Source organism: Podarcis filfolensis (genome assembly GCF_964270895.1).
Source record: "Podarcis filfolensis genome assembly, chromosome: 13".
NCBI classification, from domain to species: domain Eukaryota; kingdom Metazoa; phylum Chordata; class Lepidosauria; order Squamata; family Lacertidae; genus Podarcis; species Podarcis filfolensis.
Window position 1 is genome coordinate 47,729,870 of NC_139615.1, and position 18,879 is coordinate 47,748,748.

Here is an 18,879-nt window from a genome sequence, read left to right on the forward strand (position 1 = left end):
AAATCCGCTCTTCAGCGATAAATCAGAGCAAACGTCAATTCAAAGAAAACCTGTCTGACGTTTGCTCCGATTCAACAGTAAAGATTGGGTTTCCTCACGGTGTTTTACATTCAAGCAGTGTATTTGACTTATGAAATAGATGAACTTAATTAATTAATAAAGTGTGTGCTGCTGATCCAGTACAAATCCACCACTAACAGACTTATATTATGTCAGATTGCATGCCGTTTTATACTGGAAATATACTGGACCTTTGGCACTGGTTTCCATTGGGCCCACAAGGCCGTTTTCCACAAACCACACTCAGCTGCCCCCACACCCACACACACCTGATGTCACAATGTAGTGTCAGGTGTGAGGCAGGTAGACAGACAGACAGGTGGATCAGTCGCAGCGTTATCTGTTCGCTTATTATTTATAAAAGCATATCAATACTACTGTAACGTGAAATATCAGGGCAGTAATACAGATCTGTGTGGATTCACATTGTGCACAAGGTTGGGAAGGAATTAGTTTTTGTAAACTGATTTTGTTCATCCTATCTATTGTAATAAAAGTGTGTGTGTGTGTGTGTGTGTGTGTGTGTGTAGTGTATAAATTTTAGCCACTAGAGGGTACTGTTAACTTACTTGTCTTTCAATTGGAATGGCAGTTAGTTATTTAGGCTTTTTAACTGCTGTTACCTCTCTCTCTCTCTCTCTCTCTCTCTCTCTCTCTCTCTCTCTCTCTCTTTTTTTAAAAGTGCAATAACAGCAGAACAGATTAAAATAATGAACTCAGACAGCAGCAGCATTTCTAGATCTCAGAAGGTCTGGGAACTGCATGATCTCTCCTGCCCTCCAATAAGATGATCTAAGAGGCTTGCAGTCTGTTGTTCTCTTCATAGAGAACCGTTTGCCGCTGCTTTCGGGTGCTGAAAGCCAAACCTCTTGACTCGTATGACATCTCTCCATAACTACAATTGTTTTCTCAGCTATTCAGTCTAGGAGGTCACTGTTTAGGGAAGTTTTTAATATTTAATGCTGTATTGTTTTTAACACTTGATTGGGAGCCGCCCAGAGTGGCTGGGGAAACTCAGCCAGATGGGCGGGGTATAAATAATATATTATTATTATTATTATTATTATTATTATTATTATTACTCTAGAAATAACATTTTCCATAAGCAAGCACATTGACTTGGATCCAGCTGAAGTCATTTTGACAACTGGTCATGCATTACAGTTTTGGGAGAGGAACGCAGATACTGATGGATGTCTTCCATGCATGTCAAAATATTTAATAATAATAATAATAATAATAATAATAATAATAATAATAATTTTTATTTATACCCCGCCCTCCCCAGCCAAGGCCGGGCTCAGAGCAGCTTACAAGCAATAATAAAAACAAGTTGAATGATTACAACTTAAAAACAAAATTAAAATACAACATTAAAATATTGAAACATTAAAATATTAAAATGTAGCCTCATCGCAGGAGGAGAAGGGAAGGAAAAAAGAAAGAGAGGGAGGGAATCAAATTGGCTCCAAGCCAAAGGCCAGGTGGAACAACTCTGTCTTACAGGCCCTGCGGAAAGAAATCAGATCCTGCAGGGCCCTGGTCTCATGAGGCAGAGCGTTCCACCAGGGCGGAACCAGAGTTGAAAAGGCCCTGGCTCTGGTTGAAGCTAATCTAACTTCCTTAGGGCTCGGGACCACTAGGGTGTTGCTGTTTATGGACCTTGAGGCCCTCCGTGGGGCATACCGGGAGAGGCGGTCCCGTAGGTACGAGGGTCCTAGGCCATGAAGGGCTTTAAAGGTCAAAAGCAGCACCTTAAATCTGACCCTGTACTCTACTGGGAGCCAGTGCAGTTTGAAAAGCACTGGGTGAATATGCTCCCATGGCAGAGACCCCATGATGAGCCTCGCTGCAGCATTCTGCACCCTCTGGAGTTTCTGGGACAGCTTCAAGGGCAGCCCCGCGTAGAGCGAATTACAGTAGTCAAGCCTGGAGATGACCGTCGCATAGATCACTGTGGCCAGGTCGGGGCGGGAAAGAATGCATGTTGCACACAGCTTTCAAAAAATAGCATTTTTTATTTAAAACTCCCGTAAAATTTAAAGAATAAGTACTGTAATACAGAAAATAATGAATATGTTATTGACACAATTGAACTATATTAGATCGATTCTCGATACATTTGAAAATAAAAAGTTTTACTTAGTCTGCTAAGTTTAAACTAATTTAATCCATCCATTTCCTGTCTAATTCCGTAATAACCTAGGAACAGAAGCATATTTAATCACAATTACCATTAATTACTAATTCAGACAATGGCTTTTGTATCTGCTCATTCATTCAAGAGTTACCTAATCAGAAGAGGCAAATTAATTCCAAACCCCAAAAGAATAAGAAGTCTGTAATCCATTCAAGCAAGATTCTTATATGAACCTTAGCTTGTTTCTGGTGGACAGTAAACAAAATAATTGCATGGATGCATTGCCATGTTTAGAACATGAAAAAAATATGTATTTGCAGCTGTGAAGCTCAGTGACTATGTGTCAGGGAACTGCCATAGGAGCCAGAGGTGGAGGGAAGGCTCCAGAGGGATGCCGGAGAGGGTCCCAGCAGGCAGAGAGGCAGCCCATCTGCTGGGGAAGGAAATCAGCATAACACCAATGGAGAAGGGGGGCAGATGGGGGAATCGGAGAGGAGGCTCCAGGACTCTTCACCGGAGACCAGCGGAGAGAGCACAGGTGCTCCGCTGCCCACACCGTTCCTGCGCAGAAGACTTCCGCGCAGGGAGAGTAGGAGGAGACTTGGCGTCAAAGAACTTCTTTGCTGGAAGAAGTTCAAGAAACGCCCACTGACGGATACTGCCAGCGACTGAAACAGCCACAAAGTGAAGGGCTGTCCAGACAGAAAGGGTTCAACCAGGTAACCTAGCCAGGAGTGGCGGCAACTTATGCACGAGCAACCCCTATAACCATTACACTATTTTTTAAAGCAAGATGTATCCTGACCCAAAGCATGTTACAAGTAAGTTCAAGAGAGTGCAATGGGATTTATCTCCTAAACAGGGCGATATCAAATTCTAGACTTAGCTTTGTTGGTTTAAGCTGAAGAGTTATTACACTGGGTATCAAAAAGCCCTGTGCAGGCCTAGTGCCATGCACTACACAAGCAAACTAAAACCTGATTTTGTGTATGTCATGCAAATCTGCCTGTGTTCTTGGTTTATTTCTAGATTCGTGCCAATGGTTTATTTGAAACAAAAAACTAGAACCTGGTCTGCATGTGAGATTCTATCCACATAACACCGGACTTGAAAAACCTACATTGGCTCCCAGTACGTTTCCGAGCACAATTCAAAGTGTTGGTGTTGACCTTTAAAGCCCTAAATGGCCTCAGCCCAGTAGACCTGAAGGAGTGTCTCCAGTTCCGAGGGCCTTCTGGCGGTTCCCTCGCTGTGAGAAGTCAAGCTACAGGGAACCAGGCAGAGGGCCTTCTCGGTAGTGGCACCCGCCCTGTGGAACGCCCTCCCATCAGATGTCAAGGAAATAAACAACTATCTGACTTTTAGAAGACATCTGAAGCCAGCCCTGTTTAAGGAAGTTTTTAATGTTTGATGTTTTATTCGGTTTTAATCTGTTGGAAGCAGCCCAGAGTGGCTGGAGAAACCCAGCCAGATGGGAAGGTATATTATTATTATTATTATTATTATTATTATTATTATTATTAGTCCAACGTGGCACCTGCAGATGGGGGGGGGGTCCACGGGGGGAACAGGGTCCTTTTTCTACAATTAATGTGACACACAAAGAAGCCCACAGTGTCAGACCATTGGTACATTGTGTCCAATGTTATAAATTCCTACTAGCAGTGACTCCAGGGGCAGAAACCATTTAACCTGCTCCCGACAACTCTTTTGAGCTGCAGATGGCCAAGTTGAACGGCGTGACATTTTGTATGTCTAGCACTTAAAATAGTGCTTTGGATCCTGGGCCCGGTATTTGCATTTCACTTAAACAAAAAACTTAGATGTAGGTGTGTCTGAAAGCAAGTCTACGGCATCCCATTCCATAACTAAACAAATCAAATTTCTGTTGTTGTTGTTGTTGTTGTTGTTGTTTTACTTTTCATCCTGGATCACCACAGGCCATTTCTGCTTGCATTTACAGTATAAATGGAATCATGGCTCTTTTTCTCCATCTGTACGTAGCACACTTCTTCAGGTAAAGTTGGTGCTTCTTTCGGGCCCATTGAGCCATCTGGATAGCCATTAGTAACGCAAAAACTCCAACTGAAGAGAGAGGGAAGAAAAAGACTACTGATCTCCAGGTATCGACAGTGGCATGTCAGAAGAATCATTTCCTATCTAACCACATAATGAAGACACAAAACATAACATACTTGTTTTAAGCATATGGCCAAGTCTTGCCCGTCCCTATCTGTGCAGGAATAGCTTCTGGAGGGGGTGTAAAACTTCTTCTTTTTAATTGAGTCCAGCAGCTGCAGCTTATCTTCCTTCTTCCTCATGAGTAAGGCATAGAGATGGGAGGAAGACTCTTGCTGCCTGACATGATCTCCCTTGTTCTGTTTGGGATTCAATTCAGGTCATATCCTAGTTTGAGGGGAGTCCTTAACCACAACTTCCTGGTTGAGACATTATGGGAAATGCTGAACCTGGGCATGTGAAGCTTGGGTGATAGAAGACATCTGAAGGCAGCCCTGTATAGGGATTTTTAAAAATGTTTAATGTTTTATTATACTTTTGAATTATGGTGCTGGAGGTGGCTCATTGCTCCCGCATTAACAGTGGTTAATGACTAGGTAGAAATTCCCCATGTGCCGCATCTTCCCCAATCATTTGCTATGGATGCACTTGATGAATTTATTATGCATTTTGTGCTCTTTATACTGTGATTTTATGTTGTGAACCACCCTGAGATAGGTTTGATCTTCTTGCAGCCAAGAGTCTCCTCCAGCACCATAATTCAAAAGCATCAATTCATCGGTGATCGAACCATAGAGAAGGCTGATCACTGGGGTCGTTAAAGAAATTGGAGTTCTTGTTGGAAATACACTAAAAAGGATATACCAAGAGCTCAGGCCACAAGTTTCAATATAAGGAATAATTCCTACTCGAGAGTTGAAAAGAAAAACGTGTATATTCTGCTAAGAATAACAATTTGAAGCTGATAGTAAATTTAAACACAACGTGTAAGTACGATAGTTTTAAGTAAATTTAAACACAACGTGTAAGTACGATAGTTTTAAGGTAAAACGTTTAAGTACAGGAATAATGTAGTTTCAAATATGCAGTGATATAGTATAGAGGTACATGAAATACCAGTACACAACAATTATTTTGTACAAGTCTCGATGGCAGTCAGCTATAGCTGGGGTCAGCTATGGAGTTCTTCCAAGGAAATGTTCATCCTGTTCTATCCACCAAAAATGTGGCAGAACAAAACTTGTGGGTTCCAACCATCTCTAAAATTAATTTGCACCAGAGGGTAGCCACTATAATGCCCTTCAATGTAATGTGGACTCCAATTTCCATCAGCCTCCGTCAACATGGTCAATGGTCAGAGAAGATGAGAGGCCAGCACATTCACTACCCCTAAGTGCACTTCCATCACACTTAAATGTATATGGATAAAATACAGGTATATTTAAATTCATTATTGAAAAGATGATCAACCACAAATACTTGACTCAGTTAGGATATGTAATATTAATAATTTCTACTTCAATTGCAGAAGTTAATTCTAAGCCATGCTGATCATTTTTCTCATCTAGAATGTTTTCTGGGTGATGGTGAACAAGCTTATTCAAAGATCCCAGCTGGACACTATTTCTGCTCTTACCTGGCAGCGTTTGTGTCATCACTGTAAAGCTCATCCAGGAGCCAATCTGTTGCAAATGTAAAAAAAATCACAGTTCACTTAAAGATAAACAGCTGTCTGTCTTATACAAGGTCTTGCCAACCCTTGACTCCAGCAGTGCCAGTCCTTCCATTCTGAATACACAGGTAATTCCTCCAAGTAAAAAAAATAAAAAGGTAAAAAGGTAAATGACCCCTGGATGGTTAAGTCCAATCAAAGGCAACTATGGGGTTGCAGCGTTCATCTCGCTTTCAGGCCAAGGGAGCCAGTGTTTGTCCACAGACAGCTTTCCAGGTCATGTGGACAGCATGACTAAACCACTTCTAGCACAATGGAACATCATTACGGAAACCAAGGCGCACGGAAATCCCATTTACCTTCCTGCCACAGCGGTACCTATTTATCTACTTGCACTGGTGTGCTTTCGAATTGCTAGGTTGGCAGAAGCTGGGACAGAGCAACGGGGGCTCACCTTGTCATGGGGATTCGAATTGCCAACCTTCTGATCGGCAAGCCTAAGAGGCTCAGTGGTTTAGACTACAGCGCCACCCGCGTCCCAAGTAGCAATTTCCCCCGAGTAGCAAAGCACTGGTAGGTGAGTGGACACAAAGAGTGACAAAATACGCACCACAGATGGGAGGAGACTTGGAGTGGAGCTGAAATGGATTCTACAAGAACTAGTGTTACAAAGGCAGACCCAGGAAGGTGAAGGGAAAACAGAGTTCAAAGCTTCACTCAAGAAACCATGTTGCGGTTCTCCTTAGCATCCTTGCTGGGAACACAAATTAACTATGGCCTTATGAAGGCAAACCATGCACATTACCAAAGGGCTTCAACAGAGCTGGCTGGATCAGGCCAATGACCCATCTAATACAGCATTAATAATAATAATAATAATAATAATAATAATAATAATAATAATAATAATTTATTTATACCCCGCCCTTCCCAGTTCAAAAACCGGGCTCAGGGCAGATAACAACAAATTTAAAACACTTTAAAACACTTAATTATAAAAGCAGCATAAAATACAGTATATAACAATAAAATTCAAAAATCAATTAGATAATCCCCAGGGCTGGCTTACTGAATTGGTCCTACTTGGGCCAGCGAGGAGGCCAGGGGAGAATTAGCTGTGGGTTCTCAGAGCAAGTAATCTTCATAAAAGGGGAGGGGGAAGGAAGAGAAGGGAAATAAAAGATCAGGCTGAACTCAAATTAAAGGCCAGGTGGAATAGCTCTGTCTTATAGGCCCGATGGAAGGAGGTTAAATCCTGAAGGGCCCTGGTCTCATGGGACAGAGCATTCCACCAGGTCAGAGCCATCACTGAAAAGGCCCTGGCCCTGGTGGAGGATAGTCTGACTTCCTTAGGGCCCGGGACCTCTAAACTATGGTTATTCATGGACCTTAAGGTCCTCTGCAGGGCAGACCAGGAGAGGTGGTCCCGTAGATTGTGTTCTTACAGTAGCCAACCACATGCTTGTGGGAAACCAAAACACAGGACCCGAGCACAAGATCACTTGCCTCTCCTGTGGTTTAAAGCAAGTGCAATTCAGAGGTATTGCTGCCTCCATCTGTGGAAGCAGAGTATAGCCATCCTGGCTAGTAGCCATTGATAGCCCTCTCCTCCACGAATTTGTCTAATACTCCTTTAAAGCCATCAAAGTTGGAGGCCAGCCTTGGCCCCCTGGGGGAAGTGAGTTCCATAGTTTACCTATATGCTGTGTGAAGAAGTACCGTATTTTTCGCTCTATAAGATGCACCAGACCACAAGACGCACCTAGTTTTTGGAGGAGGAAAACAAGAAAAAATATATTCTGGAGACTTCCGGGTTGGCGCCATCGCCGAATGGCGGACTCCCTCCGAGCTCCGGAGGGAGTCTGCTCGGCAGGGGCTGGGTTCTACCGCACCGGCGATGCGGGGACCCTTAGAAACCACGGCCACGGAGGCCGTGGACATGGAGACTCGGCTTGCACCGTTAGCGCCCTCCCGACTCGTGAAGGAGCCTTTTTAAAGGCTACGGATCGGGTGCCGGGGAGAAGCGTGGTGCCTTGAGTTCTCTGCTTCCCCTGCTGAGCGAAGCCGCATGCCATTCGGCGGAGAGCGCTGACTTCTTCCATTGAAAATTCGGACTTTTCAACAACAACCCGTGAGTAAATTTGGAAATCGGGTTCAAAAGGAGGAAAAAAAAATTTTTTTTTTCGAATTGGATACGAGCGGGGGGGATCCAAAAAGGAAGTCAGTCCCCTCCCTATTGTAAACTTTCCAAAACAAGGACGGGGAAACCAAGACCCAAAAAGGCTTGCATTGCTGATAAAAATCCAAAATTTCACGATGGGGAACTACAAGAACTGTGCTGGAGGAGGAACTGGAGAAGGGAAACGCAACCCCCCCCCCTGGGAACCGGGGTGACTGAAGAGAGAGCCTGGTGAAAGGAGTCGGAGATCTTGACAGCTGTCAAAATAGCTGTCAAAGTCGAAAAGCGGAGTGGATTTTATTATGAGAACTTGGCTGGTTAAATTTGATACAATTTGCTACAACTTGTTAAAATTTGGATACAAAATGGCGAATATGGATAACAAATTGACTTTTGGATTAGAGGAAACAAAGATACAACAATCCCCCTTGAGGAGTTTCGGGACATTACAAGGATTGGGAAAGTGGAAAAACACCAATGGAACTTTACAGGACTGGTTATCTTCTGGGAAAGCTGCAAAACGGAAATAACATCTCGTCTTCAGGGTGTTTTCTTTTTTGTTTTTTTAAAGGAGACAATAGATTTTTCTATTGAAGAAAGGAAGGGACTGAACGTAAGGTTTTGCCCCTGAATAACAACCATCCCTGCAGACTTACCAAACTTTCGAACTACAACGTTTTAGCAGCGGAACAAAGGGAAATCAGACTACAACCTGGAAAGAACAATGGAGGGAGTTCTATTACAGTTTTATTAAAGACTGAAGTTAAAGTTTTGAAAAATAATGATAATAATAATAATTTTGATTTTCAAAAAAATTTATTTTTAATTTTAAAAAAGAAAAAGCCAGCAAGGAGTTGGGGAAAAGTTGTGATTTATGGTCTTAAGAATTCCAGGCAGACACCAGGGGTTGATGATCAGGGGGAAATTAAACCGGGGACAGGGGGGGGAGAACTAAAACTCCAAAGGCTTGCCAACTTGGTTATTTTTTGCTGAATTGGTCTATTATTCATTATATTTTTTTTATTCTCTACCTTTTCTGTTTCTATTATCTGGGGTGCTTCTTTTATTAAAAAATGGAAATTGTGGAATGACATGGGGTGGGTCTTGGGGAAAGAACACTGGGGGTTTTTTTTTTTCTTTTTTTTACTGTAAAACAAATTAAGTTTCAATTTGAATGGGGAACTTGTTTGGCCAACAATATGAAAGGGGAATATGGTAGGGGTGGGGGAAGGGGGGAGTCCCGTAAAGTGATATTTTTTGTATTTTTGAAAAATTTTAATAAATATTATTTAAAAAAAAAAAAAGAAAAAATATATTCTGAATCTCAGAAGCCAGAACAACAAGAGGGATCGCCGCACAGCGAAAGCAGCAATCCCTCTTGCTCTTCTGGCTACTGGGATAGCTGCGCAGCCGGCATTCGCTCCATAAGACGCACACACATTGTCCCTTACTTTTTAGGAGGGAAAAAGTGAGTCTTATAGAGCAAAAAATATGGTACTTTCCTTTATCTGTCCCGAATCTTCCAACAGATTCAGGACAAAGCTTATAAACCATTTGTGACGTTAACATATATGAGAGAGTGCTGGAGGTGAAATAGTTAAACAGGTTACCCAATCGGAACCCAGGGGGTGGAGTCAGAGGGACTATAAAACCAGCTCTGGGAGGAGCAAAGGGGGGAGTTCGTTGGGTGGTTGGTTGGAATGGGAGTGAATTGGGATAGAGTCTGTGGGTAGGTTGAGTTAGTGTAGCAAAATAAGCTGAGTCGGGAACAGTTAGGGGCTAGGAAGACGAGTAAATATCTGAGAGAGAACAGGTAGTGGAAGTTATAGGTCTGGATAGGCACCCCATGAACGTAATTGACCGATACCGTTTATGAAACCAAACGCTTGTTAAACTGCAATAAATAAACAAAAGTTTATGTTCCAGTTTAACCCTGACTGGACTGGGTATTGTACCAGGTAGGGCCTGGGTGGTAGCAGCGAGAAATAAAGTGGCGGCACAGGGATCAATAGGCGGTGAAACATCCAGGGACCCTGTGTGATCACCACACCATTTTTATTTTGTTTTATTTTTTTGTAAAACAAGCTCATTTTATAAGCCAACAGCTTTTCAAAGACAGCTCCTCTGGAAGGCGTAAGTGACCTGGATCAAAGCAGAACTCACTGTGAGATATCTGTAAGGTTTTTTTTTAAAATATTTTATTTTTACCAACCACCAAAACACAAACAGTGAAACCCCCCCAGGTGGCTGATACATTGAATATACATATTCAATAATATACATATTCAATAATATTCAATAATAACATATTCAAATCAACTATATGTACACTTCTATATACCTTAATACTCCTCCCTCCACAAGGTTTATTTAACTTTTAACATTTTACTTGCCCCAATTTGTTCAAACCTACCCAAATAATTCAATATCTTCTCAAACCAAGCCTCCTCTTTCTCACTGACCTTAAACCCTTTAATTCTATGTATCTTCACAGTTAGGTATTCTAGTGAGATATCTGTAAGTGAATTAAAAGTACTTACAGTTTTTGCTTAGCTAGCTAGCACAGATGCAAGGCAAGAAGGGGGAAAATATAATAATAATAATAATAATAATAATAATAATAATAATAATAATACCTCATATGTATAGTTTGGGCAGGAAACGAACAGAAACAACCATGTGAAAGGGTTGATTGATGGGCTTGGGAAAGAGCCTTTATTGCCTATAAGGAAAAGAAAAAAGACCAATATTTCATTATAACAGTTTGAGGAATGAGAAGTCAATTCCAGCCTATGAATTTCTGTCGTCTACTGACCACACTACAGATAGAAGTCAGCTTCAAACACATTTTAACTGTGACAGCTTCTGAACCAAGGATTCCTGAGAACAAGCGACATGGAAAGGACTAACAAAAGGATTCTTCTCACATTCACAATCTTAGTTACCAGGATTTGAGTGGGTGGGGGGAAGGACTATTTTAAACAATTTGCAAAGTGTTTTAAATTGTATGGCATAGATGCAGAATGTACAATAGTGCGGTGGTACTCCCACCATAGGGAACTGGCAGCAAAATAATTCTAGCATACCGTATTTCCTACTAAAGAGCAGCACACAGTATTGCCGCTGTGAGAGCTTGACAAATCTGATGCGGGAATTCTGGGATTAGACATACTAAATCAGAGTAGACCCACTGAAATTAATAGACACTGTTAACTTAGGTGCATTGATTTCCATGGGTCTGCTTTAGCTGAACTTGGTTGAATATAGGGATCAAGGGACCTGTCAAATCTCTCACAGTTTCTCAGTTTCCCAATGTTAAATTCTGTTGCCAATATTTTACAGCAATTTGCAATTGAAAAAAGAATCAATCAACATTTTTGCACGAATTTCTCCGAATAAACACATTTTAATATGCTGTTTTGACTAATTTACTATTTTTTGCAAGCAATTTCCCCTAATATAATGGTTTTTTTGTAAACATTGTGTGGTTAAAGAACTTCAAAAACAAAATTCAGATGGGTGAAAATTTCAAAAATAGATGTGTTGCGGTTCACATACCATTTTGGAAAGTATGAATTTGATAGATTTTGTTTTAAACGAGTAGTGAATCACATTTGTCCTCCATTCCTATATATCTGTAATAAATTATGTTTCCAAGTATGCTAAACTCTGGCTTGTCCTCTTGCTGCCTATTCCCTTTCCTGGAAATTTAAGTTTCTACTGGGTCAAACTATGACTGGGTTAAAGGCCATTGTATTGGGACACACGTACGTTGAGTGTTCTTATGTTCTACATATGTAGATAAGGACACATGAGAGTGTTCACAGACGTGCCCCCAAATGAATTATTGTGAAAAATAGGAAACATTTAAATGTAACGGGTAACGGGACCCCTGACCATTGGGTCCAGTCGTGACCGACTCTGGGGTTACGGCGCTCATCTCGCTTTATTGGCCTAGGGAGCTTCCGGGTCATGTGGTCAGCATGACTAAGCCACTTCTGGTGAACCAGAGCAGCGCACAGAAACGCCGTTTACCTTACCGCCCAGAGCGGTACCTATTTATCTACTTGCATTTTGACATGCTTTCGAACTGCTAGGTGGGCAGGAGCAGGGACTGAGCAATGGGAGCTCACCCTATCACGGGGATTCGAACCGCCGACCTTCTGATCGGCAAGTCCTAGGCTCTGTGGTTTAACCCACAGCGCTACCCGCGTCCCTTTTAGGAAATATTTAGGAGGCGCCAAATTTTGTCCTTGCTCGGGCTACCAAATTACCAAAGTTCACCCCTGGATATGGTCACTTGAATTTCTACCCCAGACAGACAGAACGTTAGGAGGTTTATCATAGGTAAACAATTAGAAACAGACTACAGACCTGATTGGTTTTGATGGACTAATGCAACATTGATAAAATGATTCCCAGCTTCACACAACTGGAAAAAAAATTTGCAAAAATAAAAAAGCATTAGATTTTCAGGCTTTAACTGTAGAATCATAAATTTAGCTTGTCCCCACAATGATGGGGAAGATGATGGTGCTTTATGCACCACTTCGAGATCCCTTGAGAAGAAAGGCAGTCTAGAGGAATGGCTAAATATAAAATAAGATCAGCCAGGGAGAATTGCATCAAATTTTCCATTCACACCCACTGGGAGAGATAGGGGGACCCACACAGAGCTTTCACGATTTGAAAGAACATGGGCATCAAGAAAGGAAAATATACTGCTCACACATCGCAGAGCCCTGGTTACATCAACAACAAGGTGACTTGCGCAAATGACCTCATCCATTTCTTGAATCGATGTTCCAGTCCTCAGAGAATTTACTTTGAAGTATAACCCTTAGATATTAATGGCATTTACTTTCAAGACTACCCAGCCTACGTACAAGCCACCAGCCAATATTTGTTCCCAGCCAGATGCTTCACACACATACACAATTTTTACGGTTCTAGGCAGGCAGCAGAGCCAAGAGATTTACGAAGTCTTGAATACACTGCTATTCATCACTAGTGGACTATATTTGGCTATGATGGTCATACATTGTGCAGACCTGATCCAGAGAGGAGTCATGGAAGATATATTTTAACAGTGAACGTAAAATATTAAGAAATAAAGGAAAATCGGTACGCTAGGTTGTAAGAAAGTATTAGAAAGTATATTAAATGTAAGGTAATAATTATAAGTACATTCAAAATCACAAATGTCAACTATATTGGGAAATGATAGGAAGTCTATATTTATTTTACTTCAGTTTGTTGTTGTTGTTTTGTTTTATGTACCATTATATGATTTTAGTTTAGCTGAAATCTAAGTGGAATTAGGTCAAATTTACATTCTAAGTTAAACTAATTTAAGTGTGTATAGATATAGATATAGATATAGATATAGATATAGATATAGATATATAGATACAGTGGTGCCTCGCAAGATGAAAAGAATCCGTTCCGTGAGTCTCTTCGTCTAGCGGTTTTTTCGTCTTGCGAAGCAACCCTATTAGCGGCTAAGCGGATTAGCGCTATTACAGGCTTAGCGGCTTAGCTGCTAAAAGGCTATTAGCGGCTTAGCGGCTTAGAAAAAGGGGGGGGGGAGACTTCCGGAGGCGGCGCCAACGGCAATGGCGGTCTCCTTCTGAGTAGGAGGGAGAAGCCCTGCAGAAAGTGGGTCTGTCCGCTACGGCGAAGCGGAGACCCGGCTGGAAATCGCAGGCAGAAGGAGCCTGCGAGCGTGGGACTCGGCGGGCACCATTAGCGCCCCCCGATTTAGCGAGGGAGCCCTGTAAGGGGTTCCGGAGCGCAACGGGAGCGGCACGGTGCTATGAGTCGACTGCTTCTTCTGTGGGGTGAAGCCGCGTAAGCTGTTGCCAGAGAGCGCTGGCCTTTTTCCTGTGAAAATTTGGCTGCTAAACGACTATCCGTGAGTAGGTGAACTTAAAAGATTGGACTTGAAAACGTCAATTTGGCACTGAAGCGGAAAGGTGTAAACAGGAAGTCCGCCTTTCCGTTTTGTAATAGATCAAAGCAAAGACGTCTTATGCTAGTACTTTGAAAGCGGAGCTTCAAAAGTTTTAAATCCAAGCATTAAAGTTAAAGATCTCTCCCCCCCCCCCAGATTAGGAGTGGGGGGGAAGCAAGGAAAGTGACTGTATTTCTTCTGGGAAAATCAAATAAAAATCTTTCTTTTCGGAATCCCTGGGAACGGACTGCCAGGTTTATGAGAACTGTTACATTGGAACTCGCACTACCTATGAACATTGTAATCTTGAAGGTTTAACCCTGCAAGGAGATACATTTTGAGAGTCTTCTTTGGACTGCAAATTGTTACATGTTTTATTGAAGGGGACATGGAAAGTTAAAAAAGACTTTGCTACTGTGAATTCTATGGCTGATACTGTGTCCCCCTAGAGGACTATTGAAGTGTGCATCCAGCTGGGGGAATTTTCCATTGCTGACATTAGGGAATTTCCACAGTAAGACCTGACCGTGGGACTGACCTTGACTGAAGATAAAAGGGGATGACTGAACAAAGAGCAACAAGATCCAAGGGCAGAGTGCAACAGTCTAGTACAGTCTCCCAGCAACGTAGAGCATCTGTGCCCGGCCTCCCTGTGACTCAGGAGGAAGATTCGGGGCAAACTGAGACAAAAGGAATGGCCTCAGAAGGGGAATTTACATCTGTACTGAATAAAATTTTTGAGAAATTGGAAGGCCTAAGCAAACAGGTCTCAGACCAATCAACCAAAATTGAAGGGAACACAGCCAGCATTAATTCAAACACAAAAGTTATTGAAAAACTGTTGGAGGAATCTGCGTCCACTAGAAAAATAGCTGAGGAAGCAAAAGAAAAAGTTGTGGCTGTGGAGGAAGAAATTAAACCTATGCGCAAACAGATTGGGGATCATCAGGCTTTATTGTCTATGATCGAATTGAAAGAGAAACAGACAAACCTGAGGATCAGAGCTGTGCCGGAACTTGAAAAGGACAATCTGAGTGACTATCTCACACAGGAATTTGTGAAATTTTGGAATTTGGAGCTGGAAAAAGATTTTAAGATAGTGAGCGCTTTCAGACTTGGAAGAGGGGGGAGGAAAAACAGGGTGAGAGACTGTTTGGTGACCCTCCGTACGAAAGAAGAGAGGGATAAAATATTGAGTGCACACTTTCAGAAGACCTTAGAGATCAACGATTCCAGAGTCGAGATTTTTAAGGATATACCAAAATATCTTTTGGACTTGAGAACCAACTACGGAGACTTGGTGGCCTTACTGAGAAGGAATTGCATTGCCTTTAGATGGGAATTCCCCCAGGGACTATCTTTTACCTTTAAAGGGAAAAAGTTCAAAATTAGATCAGTGGAAGACAAGGAAAAATTTCTGAGAGACTACGAAGAAGACTTACAAAAAGAAGCGACAGAAGAGCCAAGAGCCTTGAGACCAGGAGTCTTAGACACAGCACTACCACCTTTGGGACCTGACAAATCGAAAAAAAAGATACCACCGCAAGAATTAGACGAGCTTCTGGGAGCAGTTGGGGGAAATTAGAATAAACACATCATGTCTCTGCAACTATTAAGCTGGAATATTCACGGTTTTAACTCCCCGGAGAAGAGGAGGAAAGTATTTCATTTATTGAAAAAAGAACAATTGGACATAATTTGCTTACAGGAAACCCATGTGATAAGGCTCCATAGGAAAGTCCTGATTAATAAAAGATTGGGCCAAGAATTTATTTCATCGGACAAAGTTAAAAAGAGAGGAGGTGTTATTTATGCCAAAGAGAGCCTATCACTGAAATCTGTTTTTAAAGATAAACAAGGAAGATTTGTTGCAATTGAGATTCAATCACAAGGAGAAAAATATTTGATCGTAGGAGTGTATGCACCAAATGAGGGGAAGTCTGAATTCTTTAAGAAATTGCACGAGACATTGTTGGACTATATGGACGACAATATCATTATGATGGGAGACATGAATGGAGTGGTATCTACAAACATGGATAAGTCACAGAGACAGGTGGTAACTAAAGATGGCAGATTACCAAAAACCTTTTTTGAATTGACTGACAATATGGACTTGATTGATATTTGGAGAACCAAGAACCCCCTTGGAAGAGAGGGAACATTCTTTTCTGAAGCCAATATGACCTGGACAAGAATTGACCAAATATGGATAACTAGAGGACTGGCACCTAAGACTCGAAAAGTGGAAATTTGCCCAAAAACTTGCTCCGACCATAATGCAGTGAAGATGGAGATGAAATTAACGCCAATCGGTTCCTTCAGATGGAGGATGAATGACACCTTGTTTAGAGAGCAGGAGGTGATTAAGAAGGCCCAAAAAACATTGAGAGACTATTTTGAGATAAATTTGAATACTACGGTTGAAAAAAGGACAATCTGGGACGCAAGCAAAGCGGTTATGAGAGGGTTTCTGATTCAACAGAATGCAATAAAGAAGAGAACTCAAAATGAGAAAAAAGACAAAATTTTGGAAAAAATAAAAGAAGGAGAGAAGAAACTAAGAGCGAAACCAAAATCGCAAGAGATTCTGAGAGAAATTAAGTTATGTCAAGTACAATACATGAAAATGATAAACCAGGAAGTGGAATGGAAAATTAAGCAGATGAGACAAAAGACATTTGAATCGGCTAACAAATGTGGGAAACTGCTAGCTTGGCAGATGAAGAAAAGACAGAAATTAAATACCATCACAAATTTGGATGTAGATGGAAAGAACATACAGAATCCATTGAAAATTAGAAAGTGTTTCCAGAGATATTTTAAACAACTATATACACAAGGGCCACAGAAAGAGACTGATCTAGACCAATTTTTGAGAAAAAATGGACTACAAAAAATCTCTCAAGAAAATAAGACAATGTTGAGCCATAAAATTACAGAACAGGAGGTGGAAGGTGCCATTCAGAATATGCAGTTGGGCAAATCTCCAGGGCCAGATGGCTTAACCTCCAAATACTATAGATCTTTGAAAGATTGGTTAATTCGGCCTCTAAAGGAGGTTTGCAATGAGATCTTAGAGGGGGAAAAGGCGCCGGAGTCGTGGCAGGAAGCCTACATTACACTTATACCGAAAACTGAGTCTGAAAAGACGCAACTTAAGAACTACCGCCCCATATCCCTGCTCAATGTGGATTATAAAATATTTGCTGATATTTTGGCTAATAGGTTAAAAAAAGTATTAGTGGAAGAGATTCATAAGGACCAAGCTGGCTTTCTCCCAGGTAGACACCTGTCTGACAATACGAGGAATATAATTAACATTTTGGAGAAGCTGCAAGTGAACATAAACACCAAAGCAGTTTTAATTTTTATAGATGCGGAGAAAGCCTTTGACAACATTTCTTGGAGTTTTATGAAGAAAAATCTTCAGGGGATGGGGGTGGGCCAAGGGTTTGAAAATGGTATAAGTGCAATTTACTCAGAACAAAAGGCTAAGCTAATTGTTAACAACGTAGTGACAGAGGAATTTAAGATAGAGAAAGGTACACGACAAGGTTGCCCAATTTCCTCATTGCTTTTTATTTCAGTCCTGGAGGTTTTATTAAATATGATTAGAAGGGACCGTCTGATTAAAGGTATTCAGGTCGGAGCTAAACAATACAAACTGAAGGCTTTTGCAGATGACCTAGTTTTAACATTACAGGAGCCAGAATCTAGTACGAAAAGAGTTTTAGAACTGATTCAAGAATTTGGTCAGGTGGCAGGATTTAAGTTGAACAAGTCAAAAACTAAAGTTCTTGAGAAAAATTTAACACCGATTGAGAAAGAGAGGTTTCAGAAGGAGACAGGTTTAACATTAGTGAAGAAAGTTAAATATTTGGGGGTTAACATGACTGCTAAGAACTTAAATTTATTTAAAGATAATTACGAGAAATGTTGGACAGAAGTGAAAAAAGATTTAGAAATATGGTCAAACTTGAAGCTTTCCTTGTTGGGCAGTGTGATGGGATGGTGAGCTGCTTGTGCGTAAAATCCTGATCCCTCAGAGTTTGGCTAAGTTCCCAAACCTCTGTCTGTGATGGAGCTCCTTAAGCATGGCTCCATCAATCGCTCGTTGAATCGGACAGTGGGCGTTTACGGAACTTCTTCCAGCATAAAAGCTCCTTGACGGAAACGCGTCTTCTGGACTCTCGGCGTGACAGTTTCCGCCGAGGAGTGGGTGTGCCTACGGGAGGTCCTGAAACCTCTCCACTGTTCCCGCTTGAAGTATCTCTGAGCTCTCCCTCCGACTCACTTTCCCTTGTAACTCCACTTCTCCCCCTGCTGGTCCCCTCCTCCGCTGAGTGGTCTCTCTCACCCTCCATGAGCCCTTTCACCTCCTTCGTCTCAGATGACAGTTCCCTGACATCCACCTCCCCTCTAGGGCCCCCTTCACCCCCTTCCCTCCCCTCCTCTGCGGGAGGCGAGGGAGCAAAACCCCTGAAGGAACCTCCCTCATCTTCCGAAGTTTCGAACACTTCCCTCCACCTTTTGCTGTTCCCGGTTTCCAAGTACTCCTCCTCCTCGGAGTCTGTACCCTCTTCCAACTCCGATTCCCTGAATCCCTCCAGTTCCTCCTCATCGTCGGTGGTGCCAAAGTACTCCCTCCGGAACCTCGCTACTGGTTGAGGTTTCCTGGGGAACCTTTGGTGGAACGTTTCGATCAAGACCTCGTCATGGACCTCCTCTGCCTTCACCCAGGTGTTTTCCGACTCCGGTTCCCCTTCCCACGCGACCAAATACTCCACCTGATTACCCTTCCACCTGGAGTCGATGATTTCCGCCACATAGTTGCGGCTTTCCTTTTCTTCTAT

General features: G+C 42.0%; 1 protein-coding gene across 1 annotated transcript in view; it reads right to left on the reverse strand.

Moving 5' to 3' along the window:
* Nucleotides 1-2,058: 2,058 nt before the first annotated feature.
* The window catches only part of TECRL (trans-2,3-enoyl-CoA reductase like), a 51,510-nt gene continuing 34,689 nt past the window's right edge, over nucleotides 2,059-18,879 (reverse strand). Inside the window, exons 9-13 of the mRNA XM_083583430.1 lie at nucleotides 12,445-12,502; nucleotides 10,707-10,792; nucleotides 5,856-5,901; nucleotides 2,976-4,285; nucleotides 2,059-2,536 (exon numbers count right to left, since the gene is read on the reverse strand). Coding sequence (XP_083439556.1) covers nucleotides 4,158-4,285; nucleotides 5,856-5,901; nucleotides 10,707-10,792; nucleotides 12,445-12,502 — 318 coding nt within the window. The 3' untranslated portion in view covers nucleotides 2,059-2,536; nucleotides 2,976-4,157. The remainder of the gene's footprint in view (nucleotides 2,537-2,975; nucleotides 4,286-5,855; nucleotides 5,902-10,706; nucleotides 10,793-12,444; nucleotides 12,503-18,879) is intronic.